At 44.5% G+C, this 16,855-nt stretch overlaps 1 protein-coding gene across 1 annotated transcript in view; it reads right to left on the bottom strand.

Annotated features, from left to right (window-relative positions):
- Positions 1 to 213: 213 nt before the first annotated feature.
- The window catches only part of LOC122540107 (chromodomain-helicase-DNA-binding protein 5-like), a 20,413-nt gene continuing 3,771 nt past the window's right edge, over positions 214 to 16,855 (bottom strand). The window contains exons 2-10 of the mRNA XM_043675417.1: positions 16,286 to 16,362; positions 14,724 to 14,865; positions 12,286 to 12,429; positions 11,593 to 11,701; positions 10,500 to 10,632; positions 8,610 to 8,805; positions 3,441 to 3,601; positions 2,820 to 2,946; positions 214 to 1,899 (exon numbers count right to left, since the gene is read on the bottom strand). Of these exons, the coding sequence (XP_043531352.1) occupies positions 1,787 to 1,899; positions 2,820 to 2,946; positions 3,441 to 3,601; positions 8,610 to 8,805; positions 10,500 to 10,632; positions 11,593 to 11,701; positions 12,286 to 12,429; positions 14,724 to 14,865; positions 16,286 to 16,362 (1,202 nt within the window). The 3' untranslated portion in view covers positions 214 to 1,786. The remainder of the gene's footprint in view (positions 1,900 to 2,819; positions 2,947 to 3,440; positions 3,602 to 8,609; positions 8,806 to 10,499; positions 10,633 to 11,592; positions 11,702 to 12,285; positions 12,430 to 14,723; positions 14,866 to 16,285; positions 16,363 to 16,855) is intronic.

Below are 16,855 nucleotides of genomic sequence, written 5' to 3' on the forward strand. Positions count from 1 at the left end.
CTTGGATGCTGCCTGACCTGCTGTGCTTTTCCAGCACCACTCTCTCAACTCTAATCGCCGGCATCTGCAGTCCTCACTTTTCGCCTAAATCTTGTCCAGGGCCAGAATTGTGTGTTTACCCACATTAGCCACCAGAGGGTGACAATGTCCATGATTTGCAGGGGTCAAACTCCAGTCTTCCAAAGTGGATTAAAGAGGTAAAAAGCACAAAACTGATTTTAGGGACTGTATTAAGATGCACTTTGAGTTTATACAGTCAGGTGCCTTCAATTTGGGTGCAACTTTCTTACTAAATAGCTTATTAATCTCAAGTAAGACAGCAGTAATATTCTGTACACAATTGGAAAATACAATAACACCTTACAAGATACTGTTTAAAAAAAAGTTAAAACACTGGAATTTGGAGTGGATATGTGCAAATGGCTGGGATTTGTCCATCAGTCTCCCATATATTAAAGTGAGAAATACAATACTATTTATAATACTGTTAAGTAAAATGATTGTTTGTTTGTCAATCATTGTCACCATAATGCCCCTTTTTATTGGATTGGAGCTAGAGCAGGCAGAGAGCTCAACCAGGATGAGTGAGAAATCAGCAAAAATTGTACTAGTGTTTTTCTGGTGCTCGCTGGGTTCTTGCTCCTTTCACTTCCTCACCTGAAGTTAGCTCAGGACGCTACGGCAATGAAGGAAATTAACGGTAAGTTGCTTACTTGCCTTCTCCAAGAGTCAGGATCACTTGTGATTGGATTGGGGGAGTGTTTAATAAACATGGGCACTAATGGATTCCCTGGCCCTGACCATTACACTTGGAAACAACAGAGGAACAGCCTCCACTGAAGTGCCTTGCCCACTTCCCACTGATGTTCAATTCTTCATTATTTCTCAATCAAATGAACCAGTTTAAATGACATTTACCAAAACGTTTAACTTGCATCAAGAACAATTCAAATCCTTTGGGTCCAGCATTGTATTGGTCATCCCCAGGGCAGTCTGTTGCAATTGCAGCAGTGTCCAGTCTTAACAAAAATTCTTCATAGTACTGAATGGTAATTGGTACATTGCATCTAATGCACTAATTCTATGTTCCATCACCGCATTTTTATATGCTGAGGGATTGTAAGGGGATATTATATTCTTGTCCTGCTAACACATAGGTGACAAGCTGAGGATTGCTCTAAACCCTTCAGCAGGACAAGATTCAGAAATTCCTTGTTATAAACATGGCTGAAATGATCATGATCAATCTATAACCTGCAGGCAACAGGTGCCCTGCTGGGAAACTGCCTCCAAATGATTTCACAGCACAGAGTAGATCTATGCTCCCCTTTTCCCAAGAGAATCCCAAAAAATCTGATGCTCTTGAAGGACAGTGTTGACCTCGACTTGGAGTTCACTGATAGGCCTGGAACAGTGCTTGGCACAGAGGAATACTGAAGGTTTAGGAGATGACATTGTACTGTAGATTATTGATGGACCTGGGGCTAATGTATCGAGCACAATCTGTAGAATCACTGATATGCCAGTAAGGATTCTCCTTTGGCCCATACCCCTACCCTCCCTGAAACAACAGTCAATGCAAGAGGAACAGTCTTTCATGAACGTGCGAAAAAAGTGCAAATATGTACAAATGAGCAGAGATTCATTATCACCCAACCCAGCCCCCCCCTCCCCCCGCAAAAAGATGGAAACAGTTTGTGTTATCCAACAGAAGTTTAAAGATGATAGGTTTGCGATGACTGCATCAACTGTCTGTCGTCTGGGAATGCCGTGGGGAACTCTGCTGTCAATCTTCAATGCAGATTACGTCATTGACTTTATTTTTCTTCTCTCCTGCTTCCAGCCCTTCCGCTAGGAGCTTTTTATCTGGAACACTCAGAGCCGAAATATTTGTGGTTGCTGCAAACAAGCAGAATTGTTTAAATAGTCTCTCCTTTTAGTTGGAAATTTGGTATCATTTTTAAAGCACACAAATTTGTAATCATTTCGCACTTTTAGTTTGATAAAACAGCCCAAGGCACTTGACAGGAGGGTAATTAAACAGTTTATTTGATATTGTTTCCATGGTGGTATACTGGGGAGGTCCAGGTGATCAAAAACCTGACTACAATGACAAGTTTTTAAAGGAACACTTTGAAGGAGGAAAGAGAGAGTCTCGAGCTTGGAATCCCTGAGTTTGGAGCTCTAACAGTTGAAGGCACAGCTGTTGACATTTGATCAAGAAAATGAAGGAGGCTAGAATCAGACTGTTTTAAACCCCATCTCACACCATTTTACTAGTGGACCATTTTAGTTTTAACACAATAGCGTACATCAAACAAAAGAAGCTCCATGTCTTTCAATAGGTCTGTGATCCGCTTTAAATTTTCATCCTAAAAGTTCCTTCTGAACATGATGAATTTGTACAAGAGTCAGGGAGATCTTGTGCCCCAGCTCACTGACTAGTCCTGGCTACATGTGCCTGAAGAATGTAGAACTGAATTCCATCCGTGTTAATCAAAGGAGATTATTCAGTGGAGTACAATGAATTATGTTCTTTATCATTATTCATTGTGAGGATGTGGCATTACTGGATAACAAATGCTGGCGTTGCCAATTAGAAGTTTCTCGATAGAGCTGACTCTTTCTCAGTCACTACAGAACAGTTGACCACATGGGTATGAGACGGAGTCATATATAGAATGGGTAAAAATAGCCAGTTGCTCAATGATATTTGTGAATTAGATGGTCATTTATGATAATCCAACAGCTTCACGGCTATCATTGTGGTATTTTTGCAGAATTCAGGTATAAGTACTGCTTTTCTGTTACATACATACCACTGATATAGGGCCCTAGAGGCATCTGATTGTAGTTGATGAGAGCTCCAGTCCCTGGTCCCCGGAAGGTGGGTGCAAAGTTGTTACTGTACATCTGTGCTGTTCCATAGGGGCCCTGTGGAAACGGCTGTAAAAGATGGTTACTTTAAACAAAAATGAAGTCGATCAAATCAAAGTCCGGAATAGTTTATGCAAATATTTCAAAGGTGAAACTGTAACCTCTGAAGATGTTGACCCTTTAAGTCCAGCCCCTCTCAAGGTGTACCGAATGCCTTCTGTTCTCACTGGGATGCATCACAGTAAAGTGCAATTGTGTCCTCACACCCCCCAAACCACAGAGAGGGAGCTTTACTCTTTATCAAACCTGCATTACACAGGTTTGATAGGGCATTTAACACCCAGTGTTGGGACTGCCACCACTCCAATCATCAACATAAGTCATCATCAAAACGTAGATAAACTGTGCACCAGGTCTCATTATACCATTCATTGCTAATAAGGAGAACCAGGATCCTCCAGTACACCACATTGTCTTGATTCTATGGTGTTCAGTAGCAGAGGGATGGCTGCGCCTACGCTCTCACGGCCTCTTCCCCGCGATGCCCTTGCCCAGTTTCTCACCTGCTGTTGTGGTTCATTTCCCCGATTTGCCAGTCGGCTCAAAATGCTTCGCTCGGACATCTGCAGTCGTGCTGCCACAGGTGGCACCCTGGACAACATGTTGGGCAATCGCGTCACGTCTGCTTTCATGTCGCTCAGGAGCTCCTCCAGCTGATTCAGGACTGAAAGAAACAAAAAGCAAACACAGGGCAAGGAGCTCAGGGCCAGGGTTTCAGAAGCGGGGAGGATGGGAGGGGGCCACAGTGGCAACACATCACTCACAGCTGGTGAAGTGGTACTCAGTAGCTCCATAAGCCACAGTAACACCATGCAGTAGGAACAAGGAACAGCAACATTGCAGGTAGAAGTGAAGTGGGGGGGTAGGGGAGGGTGCATTGGTAGGAAACCCAATAATAAGGGTCAACAAATAGGGGGCAGTACTTCTAACACTCTACCCAGGCTCTGCAAGTACTGCTTCACCTGTAATACTTGCTCACACCTCTTCCCTTCACAGTTTTTGCTCTTTCCCTGAGCAACACTGATATGTTTATCTGTGGACTAGAAAATTATCCCGATAAATTGTGCAGAATAACACTCAACCACACGGAAGCCAGAACCTGATTGATGTCTGTGCGCGTTTGTGGTTTGGTGATATAATGATAAATGGTACTGGACAAGTAACCCAGAGAATAGAACTTAAATGGTACAAAGTGGCACTTTCAGAATTTTAATTCAGATTCAAAAATTGACACACAAAAGTGATTGTGAAGCTATCAGGCTATCATAAAAACCCAATTGATCCTTTAGGAAGCATTATCCATTCTGGGTCAATGTGTCTCCACATTAACATGACTAACTACCCAGCAAAACACTCCATTGTAACATCAACCCCAAACTGTAATGGTTCAGGAAGGCAGTCCATTCATCCCATCACCTTCTCATAGTTACTAGAGAAAGGCAACGAATGTTGTTCTTTCCAATAACCCCCACATCCTGATTTTGTTTTTGGAATGTACAAGATCAGCCTGATCCTCAGCTCACTCTGCAGAGTAGTGACTGCTGGGAGGAAGCAGAGAAAACTGCATCAGGCTGAAGTTGCTCTTCATTGGTCACTGCTTTGTCACCGAGTCAAACTGGAGAGATTATGGCAGTATCCCTGGTTTAGTAAGTCCAGAGGCTGTGGCTCATGCTCTAGGACAGGCGGTCAAACCCCACCAGAAAAACTGGAGGAATTTCAATTCATTAATAAATAAAAATCCAAAGTTGAAAGTTGGTCTCAGTAATGGTAGCCATGAAACCATCAATTGTCATATAAACTGAATTAGTTGATTAGTATCCTTTAGAGAGGGGAAATCTATACCCAGTCTGGTCCACATGGAACTCCAGACCCATTCCACTCTGAAATGCAAGACACTCCATTCAAGGGCAATTAATGATGGATCAACAAATGCTGGCCTTACAAGGTGACTCCCATATCTTATACATAGCAGCAACAAAACGGCAGTTGTGGGATCTATCCCAGTCTATACTGAATTGGCTAATCTAAGCTGGCCTGCAATTATAAACACATTGGGAAGTGGAGGGTCGGGGTGCATGGAATTTTAAACTCAGGGCTTATCCAGTCCTGACATTTCTCACCCACAGTTGTTATAGCCCAGGTAAACTCAGCAAGGAGGAGGAATTAAAAATCTGCTCGATTCAGACACTGCCATTAGCAGCATGGCCATCAGGGGGAGTCTGTGTCTTTGAGATTTTTTGTGTGTTTTGAATTGTATTGAGCTGGTTAATCTGCCTCTGCACCAGGAACATCACCTGGGGGGAAAACACTGAATATTCTGTGCTCAACACAAAGAAACCGAAGCCATTGTTCCATATAAAAATCGGGAGTTAGATGTTAAACACCACAGAGAATAGTATGAGCATTCAATCAGATCCAAAATGATTAAAATCCAGACTTACTGTTTCTATTCAAATTTAAATAATCTCCAATGGCATATCTGTCCTTTCCACAAACAGCTGGGAATGAGAGGGGGGGGGGGGGGGGGGATTACTCCAATAACTGCTCCAGTGTATTGTAAAAATAAAAGATCTTACCCTATGAAAAATCTAAAATAACAACTTGCATTTTGAATGCACCTTCCTCGTTGTAACATACTCCACAGCTCCGTGACCAGGCAATGGAGATATAAAACCAGGAAACTAAAAGAGGATGGCTTCAGGGAGCAACGAGAGAGAGAGAGAGATGAGGCAAGGAGTTTCGGGAGGAAACTCCAGATTGTACAGTCTGGGCTGCCAAAGGTTTGTCCACTGACAGATTAACACTGGCTAGTTTGGAAGAGTCTGGAGTGGGTTGGGAGGCTGGAGGAGATTCCAGAGATGTGGGAAGAGTGGGTGTTGAAATTTGAAAAGGGGGTTAAAAACAATGACTGCAGATGCTGGAAACCAGATTCTGGATTAGTGGTGCTGGAAGAGCACAGCAGTTCAGGCAGCATCCAAGGAGCCAAGGATGACTGTTTTAAAACTGCTGGACCAGCAGCCAATGTTTGTCGGTGGACACAGAGCAAAGGGTGAATCAGCCCTGATCCAAAAGACAAAGCAGGCAGCAGAGCTTTGTACCAGCTCCTGTGTGTGTGGGGATTAACAGTCACATCATCAAGGATGGCAATACCTGAAACTTTCAGCAGATCAGCTGAAAAGGGATTGACTCAGTGATGAAAACATTCCAGTTCATGATGCAAACGTGATTGAAAGGTCGTCTTAGGAATGACAGTTTGCAAACGCCTTGGTACAGACTGATTCTCCCACTCCCCCCGGGGCAATAATGTCTCGAGAACGTTTGCTGAGGGGACCAAAAACAATGGCCTCAAGCTTCCAGATATTTAGTTCAAAGGAAAGTTCTGTTTATCCAAGGCTGTTTGTCTAATCAATTAGTCTAACCATTTACAGACAGTAGTGTTAAGAGGAGGTGATGGTGGTGAGAATAAACTACAGTCTACATAAGAAATTGGGTGACATCACCTAGAGGCAACAAAGCTGAGCATGAGCAGAACCTTGAGAGGAGACTGCATGCAAGTGGAGACACTCCGGCTACGAGGAGATGAATGAGAATAGCACCAGCTGGAGGATAGAGAGGTGTTAGAGCAGGATGGTGTGGCCAAAGGCTGCAGAGACATTTGAGGACAGGGAAAGTTTACCTTTGTCACAGTCACACAGGATGTCGTTTATGACTTTGATAAAGATGCGATGGAGCAGAAACCTGATTAGAGATTAAAATGTAATGCAGGACAGATGGGCACAGATTTAGGAAATGACCATCTGTTAGCACATCATCTTATACAATACTTAAAGACTATACCAAACCCAATGTACACTGTACAGTAGGGGTATGTGCCCCTCAGTACAGTAGGGATTTGTGCTCCCCCATCACTAAAAGGAAGGGGTGTATGCCCCACAAAAATCCATAAACTGGCCTTGGAGTTCCTAATGTAGATCACATTTGCCCCCTGGTGGAATCAGCTATACATTGACATTTTCTCCGATTGCCCAATCAGCCCCAGCTACTGAGCTTTGTACAGCTACCCAAATCTCCCTCACTGATCACAGGCCAGGTCTGCTCTATCCATTCAGATGGTGTCTGTTTCAGTTTGCTGTTAACCCATTAGTCATGGCTTTTGAGGATTAAACAAACAATTTTGTTGGTTATTGTCAAATTTCCACAATGAACAATTCCAGAAAGGAAAGAATTAACAGCTCCCTCTGTGGTTGGAATTGATCAGGGAGGTCTTCAGTGTAAGGCCCTGAAACATACAAACCTGGCGGGCCCCGGGTTTCGTCCAGGTCTGTGCTGTGTGAGCTGATCGAGATGGCAATTACTCTGCAGTCTGGTCTCTACATTATGAAAAGGGTTGTCAGGCACTGCAGGAGTTGCAAAGAAGATTAGCTAAAATGGACTTGAGGGGTAATACCCTTCACAAGAGACTGAAGTGAAGCAACTTTTCTGTAGAAATAAAAGACAGAGGTGATTGGAGATAGGCACATGGAAGATAGTTTCATTTTGGGGGAAGAAAGGAACTAGGAGCCCTTTACACCAAGTCGTCATTAATAAGTGAAATAAAGGTAAGTAATCAACTATCAGGAGGAACTAAGAGAGAGATTAAAATGTGGAAATCACTAGCATGGGGAGTGGGTAAGATGAGCAGTATACAGGATTTTAAAGGGAAAACTAGTTAAAATGATCAAGGAAAGATGAAGGAAGCTGATGGTGAGCATGAAAACCAGCAAAACAAACTGATCAATTGTCTTATTTTTATGTATTTTGCATAAAACTAAAGTAACATCAATCATCAACTTGTCATTCATTGTTATCCTCTGGTCAGAGCAAAGGGCTATTGCTGTTAAAGAATGCAAGACTCAGTCATAAGCAGCAATTAGACCCTAGTCTCAACTACAGCACGGTTTAGAGTAAAGCTCCCACACCACTGTCCCCACCAAACATTCCCAGGACAGGGACAGCATAGGATTAGCTACAGAGTAGAGCTCCCTCTACACTGTCTTCACCAAATGCTCCCAGGATAGGTACAGCACAGGGTAGGTACAGAGTAAAGCTCCCTCCACACTTCCCCACCAAACATTCCCAGGACAGATACAGCATAGGGTTAGATACAGAGTAAAGCTCTTTCTACATAGTCCCCCCAACACTCCCAGGACAGGATGAGCACAGGATTAACAAAGAGCAAATCCCCTCCTCCACCCTGTCCATTTAAACTGTGCAGTAATCCTCCAACATCAAACAGGTCCCCTTGCTGCACCAATGCAGCTTAGCTGCACCGGCCAACCTGCAGCAGTTAACGTAACTCAGGCCCAGAATGCACTAGGTGGAGACTGATGAACTCAGTGTCAGCAGCTTGAGGCCAGTGTGTGACAATATATCTCTAGTCCCTCTTAGAAAGACAACTTACATTCAAAAAATAAATTAAGATCACAATTACACCAGAGCCACTTCATTACAAAAAGCTGAATTTATTCGCAGATTCGCTAAAAAGGAACAATTTTTTACAAGATGATATTGCGGGGCAGTGCAAGTGATGCTGAAACTAATCTCTTATCTCTACGATGTCCAGGACCTGTCTGAATGGTCACTATGGAGACGGGAGGTAGACGGGAGGGGGTGCTCGAATTCACGTGACAAACCTTTGTGCAGGACTGCATTGGCAGGCTTGTTACCAGCCAGGGACTCCTTCGAGAGGTGCTGGTGACTCTCAGCTAAGCATTCGACCTCAGCAAAGCGTGCGTTGAGGGCCATGGCTGGATGATTGGGATCCTGGGTCATGTTGAGGTAAGCAGCTCTCCGCAGTTGCTCTTCAATCACCAAAGCCTGCTCCAAGAGCTGGGGGGCGGGGGGGCATGGGTGTTGGTGGTGGTGAGAGAGTCAGAGACAAAAACAAATAATTAGACACAGTCACACTTGGACTTAGCTAATCTCTTCACAATTCCACCCAGCTCACTGCACCAATACACTCCTCAGCCACACGAAACCAAAGGTGAGATGAAATGCAATAGTTTAATCAAGAGGGGGGAATGGAGGAAAGGAGTGTAAAGGGGAGAAGAGAAAGAAAGTATTTTGCACCTTTCACTCCCAAGACGACCCTTGAACAGCCAATGAAATACTCCCACTGAGTTGTCACTGTTGACATTTAGGAAATAAAGCACCACAGCAAGTTCCCACAAAGAACATGATAATGATCAGACAATCTACTTTCATGATGTTAGTTGAGAGATAAGTATCAACCAGGTCACCAGGAAAAACTCTAAAATAAAACAAAGAACCATATATGCTGGAGAAGAGTCACCAGACTCAAAACTCTAACTCTGCTTTCTCTCACAGACACTGCCAGATCTGCCGAGTTTCACTGGAAATTTCTGTTTTTGGACTCAGAAGAACTCCCTTATTCTTCAAAACAGTACCAACTGTAACCCGGTACGCCGCACCCTGATCTGAACTGTAACCTGGTACGCCGCACCCTGATCTGAACTGTAACCCGGTACGCCGCACTCTGATCTGAACTATAACACTGTACGCTGCACCCTGATTTGCTACCCTGACGCACTTTGTATGGCACAATCTGCCTGAATAAGCACGTAATACACTTTTCCCTGTACCTCAGTGCATGTGACAACAATTAAATAACCAATCATTGTGCGATCTTAGTTTTGAGGTCCACCCAAGAGGACAGTTTCAGCTTCAGTTTAAAGCTCCGTTAAAAGACAGGACTCCCTCAGTAGTGCACAGAATGCATCAGGCAGCAACCTGGACAAATTTCCCTGCAGTGGGATGCAGTAGGAAGATTGGCAGGTAGGACAGGTCATAAGGATGGTGCTGAGCTGGAAGGTTGGAATGGGGTAAGGTGGGGGGAGGGGAAATGAGGAAACTGGTGAAGTCCACATTGATGCCCTGGGGTTGGAGGGTTCCCAGGCGGAAGATGAGGCGTTCTTCCTCCAGGCGTCAGGTGATGAGGGGCCCAGGACCTGCATGTCCTCGGCAAAGTGGGAGGTGGAGTTGAAATGTTCGGCCACAGGGCGGTGGGATTGATTGGTGTGGGTGTCCCCGAGATGTTCCCTAAAGTGCTCTGCCCCCCACCTTACCCCATTCCAACCTACCAGCTCAGCACCATCTCATGACCTGTCCTACCTGCCAATCTTCCTTCCCACCTATCCATCCACCCTCTTCTCCAACCTATCACCTTCATCGCCACCCCCATCCACCTACTGCACTCTTGGCTACCTTCTCCCCAGCCCCACACCATCCCATTTATCTCTCCACCCCGGAGACTCCCTGCCTCATTCCTGATGAAGGGCTCCTGCCCAAAACGTTGATTTTCCTGCTCCTCGGATGCTGCCTGACCTGCTGTGCTTTTCCAGAACCACTCTAATCTTGACATGCGCACCAGTACAGACAAGCAAATGCACACAGGCACAGCCATACACCCTCACACACTGCCCCACACAAATACACATGTTGAAACATTTAACATGTTGCCACATACTGGTGTACCTGGACACGCACAAACAGCCTTGATTTACCTTGAATCTTCTAGCTAAGAATTTGTTTTTCATTTCCAGGAAATTCCCCTTGTTCATCTCGGCTTTGAAAGGCTCATTTATGATGGTGTATCGAGGATCGTTTTGTATATCCTGCCAGCGAGCGTAGCCATGACCACACAGAAACGTTAAGGAGAACATGGGCAGAGAAGGCACATTTCGGTGGATGAGATATCACATATGATGACTGTAAGAGATACAGGGACGATGGAGGTGCTGGGGAAAATCAGAGTGAAGCTACCTCTGCACTTCCAAACTGAAAATAAAACTCCCCTTCTACACTGTCCCTGTCAAACATTCCCAGGACAGGTATAGCACAGGTTTAGGTACGGAATAAAAATCCCACTCTATACTATCCTCATATTTTAAAATTATGTTGCTCCCTCAATGTAAGTTTCTGTTCCCCACACTAGGTGTCCATGAGTTTGATGCTCAGTTTCTGTCAAAGGGAGGGGACAGTTAGGACAAAATATTAATTTACAGGGACAGTGGGTGAAGAATACTTTGCACATTGTCAATGACTAGGAGCCCTTTGGGAAGACCATGTTTGGGATCCCAGGAATACTTCTGGCACCCATGCTGCCAGAAGAACACCACAATATCAGAATGACTCCAAACAGGAAAAGCTGCGGGGACTGAGACATCAGCTAAGAAAGCTGGTGGAAGCGTTTGTTGATAACGAAGGGCTGATGTTTCTGTCCACATGGAAGAACTCAACTATGGCCCATACAAGAAGCCATAAACAAAACCAGTAGGGAATTCAGGAGAAACATTTGCATCCACAGAACAGTGAGAATGTGGAACTTACTAGAGGAAACACATGGATGCACATAAGGGGAAAGGAGCAAGGAATGGAAATGTTTATCGATAGGACATGACGACGCCAGGGAAGGAGCAGGCTCATGTGGTGCACAAACGAGAGCCTGAACGAGGTGGGCCGAGAGGCCCATTTCTCTGCTGTATCAGTGATTGTCACCTGCTCAGTGTGCCGACACATTTCACACTGCGCCTTTAATGTAGTCTCTCAAATCCAAGCCCAGTCCTGCCCCAATCCCACAACTCAGCAAAAGGATACGCAACTATCCCTGCCAGGAGCCAATAATCGTGCCTCCTGTGCCAGATATCATAGATCTTTCCGGAAGAAACCGCAGCCCGCTCCTCATTCTGCCAAAGCGTGTGCAATTCTGAACAAACAAGAACACAAATTACTCATCAGAGCTGATTTAGAACATGATGGTGGAATTTCAGTTCAGTAAACAAATCCCTAATAATAAAGACCATTGTGTAACGATGACCGTAACCATCATTCACTCTTCCACAAACCCATCGGCTTCACGACCTGTTCACGGAATTACACCCACCAACAGCTTCCAAGTCACACAGCGCCTCACTCTGGAGGCTCTGTGACACACACACACACACACACACACACACACCACACTATCCCACATATACACACACCCCCACACAGGCACACAAACACATTCACAGCCTCACCCTGGGGACACTATCCCACTCCCACCCCCACCACACACACATCCCCACCAATCCCCCTTGATGAGCCAGTAATGATGATTAATGGTCAGACACACTTGGTTAAGCTCGAGGGGAAAGTGCAGGATGGAGAGAAAGCAGCAGCAGGAGCAGCTGGGAGGATCCCAGTCAGATACTGGGACAGAGACAGAGAGAGATTGTGGTGATGCAGCTACAGGTTCCATCTTACTTACTAAGTGCTAAGGTTACTGTCAGGGGTTAACGGATGGTTTACCTGTGAAACCACCATCTGCAATATTGAACATAAATTTTCCTTTGCCAGACTGATCTTTTCTCTCTTCTTCCTCTTTCACTTCTTTTAATATCTCTCCGTTCTGTAGTGTTTCTGCAATCTCTCTCTCCTCATTCACATCTTCAGCTGTCAAGAGAAACAGAAAGTAAATCCTATTTCCACAGACACCCAGCCAATCAGAATCAGTGAGAAATTGGCTACCTGCCAAAACATGATCCTTTTTTATGGAGACCACCACCTAGCCACTCCCAATCCAGAATTGGGGAAATGATACTGAATTCCCTTCGGAATTATCTTTTTGTCCTGCTGCTTTTAGGTGGACTGAAATCATTCTGACTGATGCTTTAAACTGTACATTGCATTAAAGTCCATCAGTTTTTGTTTAACACCTGTTACTTGATTCACTTGTACTTTCATTACGAACCACATCACATTTTCGCCCGTCAAAAGTCTCCTTATCCTAACACCTGTCATTGCAACTTGTTAAAGGGACATATGTGCATCTGCAAATAGATCACACGAGAGCTGCTTTAGTCCCACTTGGCCCATATCCCTCCAAACCTTTCCTGTTCATGAACTTATCCAAATGTCTTTTAAACGTTGTAATTATACCCACATCCACCACTTCCTCTGGAAGTTCATCCAACACATGAACCACCCTCTGGTTAGAGACCCTGAACGTTGTCAGGATAAACCCAGCAATTACAGACCAGTCAGTTTAGATTAGATTCCCTACAGTGAGGAAACCCACACAGACACAGGGAGAATATGCAAACTCCACACAGACAGTCGCCTGAAGCTGGAATCGAACCTGTGACCCTGGTGCTGTGAGGCAGCAGTGCTAACCACTGAGCCATCATGCCGCCCATGGTGATGAAGCTTCTATTATCCCAGGTACAATCAGTAGTAAAATGGAAAAGGTGGATTGTTTGGGAACAGCCAGCATGGAATTTTAAAGGTGAAATGGTGGTTTCAGTAACTTGCTGGAGATTTTTGAAGAGGCCACAGAAAGGGTGAACGATAATAATACGATTGGACGTGGTGTACATGGACTTCCGTAAGGTGTTCAATACAGACTTGTAAGAAAAGTTACGCTTTGTGCAATAAAAGTGGCAGTAGCAACATGGATACAAAACTGGCTGAGGATCAGGAAACAGTAATAATCAGTGGGGTTTTTTGGGCTACAGAAAGGCTTTCAGTGGAGTTCCCCAAAGGGTTACAATTGGGAGCTTTGTTTTTCTGACATAGATGAGTGACCTAGATTTTGGGTGAACAGGGAGAATTTCACAGGTTGAAGTGAAACTCGGAAGCAGTGAAAACTGTAAAGGTTTAAAAGGACGTTGACAAGTTGGTGGCGTAGGCAGGTAAAGTTCAATGAAGGGAAAAGTGTGTAGTGGTACATTTTAGTTGGAAGAACATGGACAGACAATATAAAAACAAGGAAATACAATACTTAAGGGGTGCAGGAGCAGAGGGCTCTGGGTGTGGATGTGCATAAATCACTGAAGGTGGTAGGACAAGTGGACAGAGCAGGTGATAAAGTAGACGGTGTCCTCAGCTTTATTAACAGGGCATAGTGTACAAGAGATGATGAGGATGCTGCACATGCACAAAACACTTTATTATATTAAGATTCCCTACAGTATGGAAACAGGCCCTTCTGCCCAACAAGTCCACACTGACCCTCCAAAGAGTAACCCACCCAGACCCATTTTCCTACATTTACCCCTTACCTAACACTACGGACAATTTAACATGGCCAATTCACCTCACCTGCATATTCTTGGACTGTGGGAGGAAACCGGAGCACCCGGAGGAAACCCACACAGACACGGGGAGAATGTGCAAACTCCACACAAGCAGTTACCCAAGGTGGGAATTGAACCCAGGTCCCTGGTGCTGTGAGGCAGCAGTGCTAACCACTGTGCCACCCGTGATGGACATCAGCTGGAGTAGTGTGTACATGTAGGGGTCACATTATAGGAAGGATGTGAATGCGCTGGAGAGAGTACAGAAGGGATTTACAAAAATGGTTCTAGGGATGAGAAACACCTGGTGTGAAGATGGACCTGGAGAAGTTGGGATTGTTCTCCTTGGAGTGAAAGGGAGATCTAACAGAGGTTTTCAAAATCACAAGGAATCTGGCCAGAACAGGCAGGGAGAAACGTCCCTGCCCAAAAGGATAGACAGTGTTGGAGTACAGAGTTCAATTCCAAGAGATGTTTTTGGATAGTTATTTGAAAAGAAACAATTTGCAATGTCTTGTGAAAAAGGCAGAAGGGTTACATTAAGTCATGATGCTTGTTGGATAACAGAAACAATGGACTGAATAGCATCTTCTGCACCATAATAATTGTGATGCTGTAGCCATGGTCCCTTATCCAGCAGTGACTGACCTCACTGTCACCTCCAGTTCATACCTTTAGGTTGAGAAGGGGTAGCCAACTCCTGTGGTTCACACTCTCCCTTCTCCCCTGCTCCTGCCTCGTTCACTTGTTTCTTGCTCTCCCCTGTTTCTTGAGGCTTCTCACTGACAGAAACAATGCTCCCGCCACTGGGAACCTGGAAAACATCAGGAGAGAAATCAGTGTAGGTACAAACATCAACCAACTGAGGCCTTCCCACCCTCTCTCTCTCCCTCCTCTCCTCTCCTCTCAGTGATCACTGCCTTCAGGATACAGGCTAATTGGGCAGTGAACTCTCCTGCATTTTTTTTGCTTATCAAAATGCTAAATTGGAGGTAGATCAAGTTACCATTCTGCATCCACTGCTGTTTGTGTTAGTTTCAAGCATCCACCATATGCTTCCTCATACCTCTATTAACCAACTTTTTTAAAAAACAACTTTTTCCCTGAAATATTAATTCTGATTTCTCTCCACAGATACTGTCAAACCTGAGATTTTTTTCCAGCACAATTTCTGTTTTTGTTTCTGATTTCCAGCATCCACAGTGCTTTCAGTTTTTATTAAAGGATTGGACACTCTGGAGGCAGGAAACATGTTTCCACTGATGGGTGAGTCCCGAACCAGAGGCTTAAAAATATGGGGTAGACCATTTAGGACAGAGATGAGGAGAAACTTCTTCACCCAGAGAATGGTGAGTGTGTGGAATGCTCTGCCCCAGAGGGCAGTGGAGGCCCAGTTGCTGGATTAATTTAAAAAAGTGTTGGATAGAGCTCTCAAGGATTGTGGAATCAAGGGTTATGGAGATAAGGCAGGAACAGGATACTGATTGAGGATGATCAGCCATGATCATAATGAATGGTGGTGCAGGCTCGAAGGGCAGAATGGCCTACTCCTGCACCTATCGTCAATCTCTATTCAGAGTCTGGCCCTAATTCTCAAAACGATGTTCCCTAGTTCTAGAAGCCCTAACCAGTGGCAATAGTTTATCTTTTTCTACCCTGCCCTTTTCTGTTGATGAGATCACCCCTTAACTTTCTAAAATCTAGAGAAAACAGGCTTAATTTGTATAATCGTTCCTCATCATCCTTGAAGTCCATATGTTCTTGTTGTAAATGTACATTGTATTTCCACCCAATGTATCATTCCCAAGGTGTTGTGCTCAGATCTGCCCACAGTGCTCCAAAGTGGGATCTAACCAGGGTTTTGTGTCAACTGCTGAAAAACCTCTGAAACCTTATACTTCAGTCCTGTAGATATCGAGGCCTGCATTCCATTAGCTGCCTTGGTTATTTCCTATACCTGTAACCCCAATTGCCAGAGCGAATAATTATAAATGTATATGTGTAATTGCTGGCAGTAATTGTTATCATTGCATGCTTAATGCCAATGAAATCCAGTATCTTTGAGTTCTACATGGTCATGTGAAATAATCTATTAAAAGTAAGAAGGTCCCTGCTCTGATCCCAATCGAGTTGGCCACTGAGATAGCTCGTCACTTGTAGGTTCTAACAAAGAACCACTGACATAAATTTTAGGCAGAAGTTTACTCATATCACTTTCCACCTTCAAGACTTACCTCATTCTCCGTGAGCCTTTTGTCCTCCTGTTCTCTCTCCTTATCTTCCAGCCCTTCCACACGGTAGCCATTTTTTTCTGAAAGGGAAGAGAATTTTGTCAGTCATGTCAAATCTGTAAACCTTTTATAACATCCACACAACAGGATGACCCCAGCATCCTGACACCTGACACAAAGCGGGTAACATAAACCCAGTCACTACATTGAGATTAAAGATGATGAAGGATCAAATGAGGGATTTCTTTGTGATTTAATCAGGTGTGGGCTCCCGCAGCCTGGTAACTTGCATCTAATGTATGCTTCAGTCCTCCAAGGTAGGTGGCACTGTGAAGGTGCATGGTTACACCATTTGCCCTCCCACCACCAAAATAACATCTCCCCTCCACATCCCTACTCTCTGTGGAAACCAGACAGAAATGCTGTAAATACATTAAAGAGGTGTCAACTCCAACTCAGTGGGGAGGCTACTCAGGAGTACAGAGATGATGGGTTCAAGTCCCATCCTAGCAATAGAACGATAATCCAAGCCAACGGTGCCAGGTCAGTCCTGGTGTTGATGATTTGAACAGA

The sequence above is a fragment of the Chiloscyllium plagiosum genome, chromosome 34, assembly GCF_004010195.1.
Source record: "Chiloscyllium plagiosum isolate BGI_BamShark_2017 chromosome 34, ASM401019v2, whole genome shotgun sequence".
NCBI lineage: Eukaryota > Metazoa > Chordata > Chondrichthyes > Orectolobiformes > Hemiscylliidae > Chiloscyllium > Chiloscyllium plagiosum.